The following is a 4,593-nucleotide window of genomic DNA, read 5'->3' as shown; positions in this document are numbered from 1 at the left end:
AATATATCCCCTATAGCATTCTAAAACAAAACCAATCAGAGTGCCTTGTTATCACTAGAATTATTTTGATTTCTCGAGTCTGCTATTAGCTTATAGCCCGTTAGCATCGGTAGCGTGGCTGCCGCTAATACTCTATTCACACACATTACCATTGTTTCACTGTTACTTGCTAATGGCGGATTTGTGTCTAACTTTGAGTGCAGGTGAGGACACATTCGAGCTGCATTTGGTGCAGCTGGAGCTGGAGGCCGTGGAGAAGCAGGCCCAGCTGAGAGAGCTGCTAACACTCCCACCACCTCTACTCCGTGTGTTTCTCTGCACAGACCCTGTGCACCCAGGACTCGATCTTCCCAGATGTCCTTCACTCCGGCGCCGGGACACCACGGACCCTGGGTGCTGCAGCAGCGGAGGACGCGAGCCAGGCCTCGGGTGACGACTTCTCCACCCCCTGTCTTCGAGATCTCCACAAGGAACAAATTCGCCCCCCTCCGCGAGACAGAACGCGACGTTGTGATCTTTGGAGACTCCATTGTCCGGCACGTCCGTGCTACGCTAGCTGAAGGTAAAGTACACGCTTCTAACATCCCCACCACCTCTACTCCGTGTGTTTCTTTGCACAGACCCTGTGCACCCAGGACGCAATCTTCCCAGATGTCCTTCACTCCGGCGCCGGGACGCCACGGACCCTGGGTGTACCAGCAGCGGAAGACGCGAGCCAGGCCCCGGGCGATGACCTCTCCCCCTCTGCCGCCTCTGGTCTTCGAGATCTCCACCCGGAACCGCTTCGCTCCCCTCCGCGAGACGGAACGCGACGCTGTGATCGTCGGAGACTCAATCGTCCGGCATGTCCATGCTACGATAGCTGAAGGTAAAGTGCACTCATTGTTTCCCCGGTGCTCGTGTTCTTGATGTTTCTGCGCAGATACCCGCGATCCTGAAGGGCGACGAGAACATCGGTGCTGTCGTGCTGCACGCGGGGGTTAACGACACCAAGCTGCGGCAGATGGAGACACTGAAGAGGGACTTCAGGAGCCTGATCGAGACGGTACGCAGCACATCGCCTGCGATGACAATCATCGTGTCAGGACCGCTTCCCACGTATCGACGAGGACACGAAAGGCTCAGTGGACTGTTTGCTTTAAACGAATGGTTATTGTCATGGTGTAAAGAACAGAAACTGCTCTTTGTAAATAATTGGAATCTTTTCTGGGAGTGTCCTAGGCTTTTCCGTGCTGATGGCCTGCACGCCAGCAGAGTCGGAGCGGAACTCCTGTCGGACAACATCTCCAGGAAGCTACGCTCCATCTGACTAGTAAGCCAATTCTCAAATAACTGCTATGATGACTTTTGTTCTACCCACTTAAAAAATAGAAGTACTTGCGTTGTCCAATCTATACAGACTGTGTCTGTTCCCCGAATAGCGAGGTCAAAATATCAATTTAATGCAGGATCTACAAAAAATCTGACCGTGATTAAACCAGAAAAACTCAAAATAAATTAACAAAAAAATTTTTAAAGCTTGGGCTCCTAAACATTAGATCACTCGCACCCAAAGCAGTTATTGTAAATGAAATGATCACAGATAATAATTTTGATGTACTCTGCCTAACTGAAACCTGGCTGAAACCAAATGAATATTTTGGTCTAAATGAGTCTACTCCACCAAGCTACTGTTATAAACATGAGCCCCGTCAGACTGGTCGTGGCGGCGGTGTGGCAACAATATATATTGATATTCTCAATGTTACTCAGAAAACAGGATACAGGAGGTTTAACTCATTCGAAATACTTCTGCTTAATGTTACACTGTTAGATATGCAAAAGAAATCTCTACTATCTCTTGCTCTGGCTACTGTGTATAGACCGCCAGGGCCATATACAGATTTCCTAAAAGAATTAGCAGATTTCCTCTCAGATCTACTAGTTAATGTTGATAAACTGCTAATTGTCGGAGATTTTAACATTCACGTTGATAATACAAATGATGTGTTAGGACTTGCGTTTACTGACCTAATAAACTCTTTTGGAGTCAAGCAAAACATCACCGGGCCCACTCATCGTTTTAATCATACGCTAGATTTAATTATATCGCATGGACTTGATCTTACCGATATAGATATCGTACCTCAAAGTGACGATGTTACTGATCATTTCCTTGTATCGTGCATGCTGCCTATTACTGATATTAATTATATAGCTCCACGTTATCGTCCGGGCAGAACTATTGTTCCAGCCACCAAAGACAGATTCACAAATAACCTGCCTGATTTATCTCAACTGCTCTGTGTACCCATAAATACGCATGAACTAGACGAAATGACTAGCAACATGGGCACTATCTTCTCTAATACATTAGAAGCTGTTGCCCCCCTCAAATTGAATAAGGTTAGAGAAAAACGTACTGCGCCATGGTACAACAGTTATACCCATTCTCTCAAGAAAGAAACTCGTAATCTTGAGCGCAAATGGAGAAAAACTAACTTGGAAGTGTTTAGAATTGCGTGGAAAAACAGTATGTCCAGCTATAGACAGACTCTAAAAGCTGCCAGGGCAGAGCATATCCACAAACTCATAGATAATAACCAAAACAATCCAAGGTTCTTATTTAGCACAGTGGCTAGATTAACAAATAAACAGACACCGCCCGATCTAAATATTCCATCAGAAATACAATAACAAATGTAGATTCTACTGCGTCTAGTATTTCAGCTTCATTCATCGCACCCAAAGAAAAACTGCAGTGCTTTACAACTATAGGACAGGAAGAGCTAAATAAACTTATCAGTGTATCTAAACCAACAACATGTTTATTAGATCCACTAAACTACTGAAAGAGTTGTTACCTGTAGCAGACGAACCGCTTCTCAATATTATTAACTCATCGTTATCTTTAGGTCACGTCCCAAAACCATTCAAGCTGGCGGTTATTAAGCCTCTTATTAAGAAACCACAACTAGATTCTAATGAACTGGCAAATTACAGACCCATTTCAAATCTTCTGTTTATGGCTAAAATGTTAGAAAAAGTTGTGTCTGCTCAATTGTGCTCCTTCTTGCAAAAAAATTATCTTTATGAAGAATTTCTTGTTAAAATTACAAATGACTTGCTTCTTGCGTCAGACCAAGGCTGCTTTAGACCATGATATACTCATAGATCGATTACAAAACTATACTGGTATTCAAGGGCAGGCTTTAAGATGGTTTAGATACCTGTCCGATCGCTACCACTTTGTTCATTTAAATGGGGAGTCATCTCAATTATCACCAGTAAAGTATGGAGTACCACAAGGATCTGTCCTAGGTCCTCTGCTATTTTCAATATACATATTGCCTCTTGGTAATATTATTAGAAAATACAGGATTAGTTTTCATTGTTATGCTGATGATACTCAACTATATATCTCAACAAGACCAGATGAAACTTCTAAACTAAGCTAATAGATTGTGTAAAAAATGTAAAAGATTGGATGACCAATAATTTCCTCCTACTAAATTCAGATAAGACAGAGATATTACTTATTGGACCAAAAAACAGTACACAGAATCTCTTGGATTACAATTTGCAACTAGACGGATACACCGTCACATCCTCTAAAGTAAAAAATTAGACTTGTCCTTTGAAAATCATATTTCCCATGTTACAAAAACAGCATTCTTCCATCTTAGAAACATTGCCAAGCTTCGAAACATGCTCCCTGTTTCTGATGCAGAAAAGCTAGTTCATGCATTCATGACCTCTAGACTGGACTATTGTAATGCACTGCTAGCTGCTTGTCCTGCATCTTCAATAAACAAGCTACAGATAGTCCAAAATGCAGCAGCTAGAGTTCTTACCAGGTCAAGAAAATATGATCATGTTACCCCAATTTTACAGTCTCTGCACTGGCTACCTATTCTGCTCAGGTGAGCGTTTGTGTCGGACTCACCTGTGTGGGAGTGATGTGGCTGATGTCTTCTGATGCCAGCTGCTTCAGGATGCTGGTTTTACCTACATTGTCCAAACCCAACAGCAGGAGTTCTTCAGCCTCCTTAAGACCAACAGCAGGCCCTGAGTTACAGTAATAGATCATAAACCCATCACTCGATCCTGTGTGATATGGTGCTGGAGGTAACACACTACAAGTAACGCGAGTTACATAATCAGATTACTTTTCTAAGTAACTAGTAAAGTAACACATTAATTTTTAATTTAGAAGGTCATGTCTGAGTTACTTTTTCAAATGCGTAACTCCAGTTGCTGTGTTTGTGATGTATTGAGTGACAGCTCTGGTGTTGAGAGAAATCAGGAGTAAGTGTAGAGTGTTGTGTGTGAACATGATCTTACTGTAGTTCTAGACTAAATATCAACATGATCTTACTGTAGATCTAGACTAAATATCTACATGATCTTACTGTAGATCTAGACTAAATATCATCATGATCTTACTGTAGTTCTAGACTAAATATCAACATGATCTTACTGTAGATCTAGACTAAATATCAACATGATCTTACTGTAGATCTAGACTAAATATCATCATGATCTTACTGTAGTTCTAGACTAAATATCAACATGATCTTACTGTAGTTCTAGACTAAATATCAACATGATCTT

General features: G+C 42.2%; 1 protein-coding gene across 1 annotated transcript in view; it reads right to left on the bottom strand.

Moving 5' to 3' along the window:
* The window catches only part of LOC306869536 (ADP-ribosylation factor-like protein 3), a gene marked incomplete at both ends in the record, with an annotated part of 6,182 nt that extends 2,113 nt beyond the window's left edge, over positions 1 to 4,069 (bottom strand). Inside the window, one exon of the mRNA XM_079416289.1 lies at positions 3,926 to 4,069. Within this exon, the coding sequence (XP_079272415.1) occupies positions 3,926 to 4,069 (144 nt within the window). The remainder of the gene's footprint in view (positions 1 to 3,925) is intronic.
* Between the last annotated feature and the right edge of the window lie 524 nt (positions 4,070 to 4,593).

This window comes from Barbus barbus (genome assembly GCF_936440315.1).
Source record: "Barbus barbus genome assembly, chromosome: 5".
In the NCBI taxonomy this organism is placed as follows: domain Eukaryota; kingdom Metazoa; phylum Chordata; class Actinopteri; order Cypriniformes; family Cyprinidae; genus Barbus; species Barbus barbus.
Note: the sequence above shows the minus strand (reverse complement) of the source record. Positions and strands in the feature narration are given on the sequence as shown.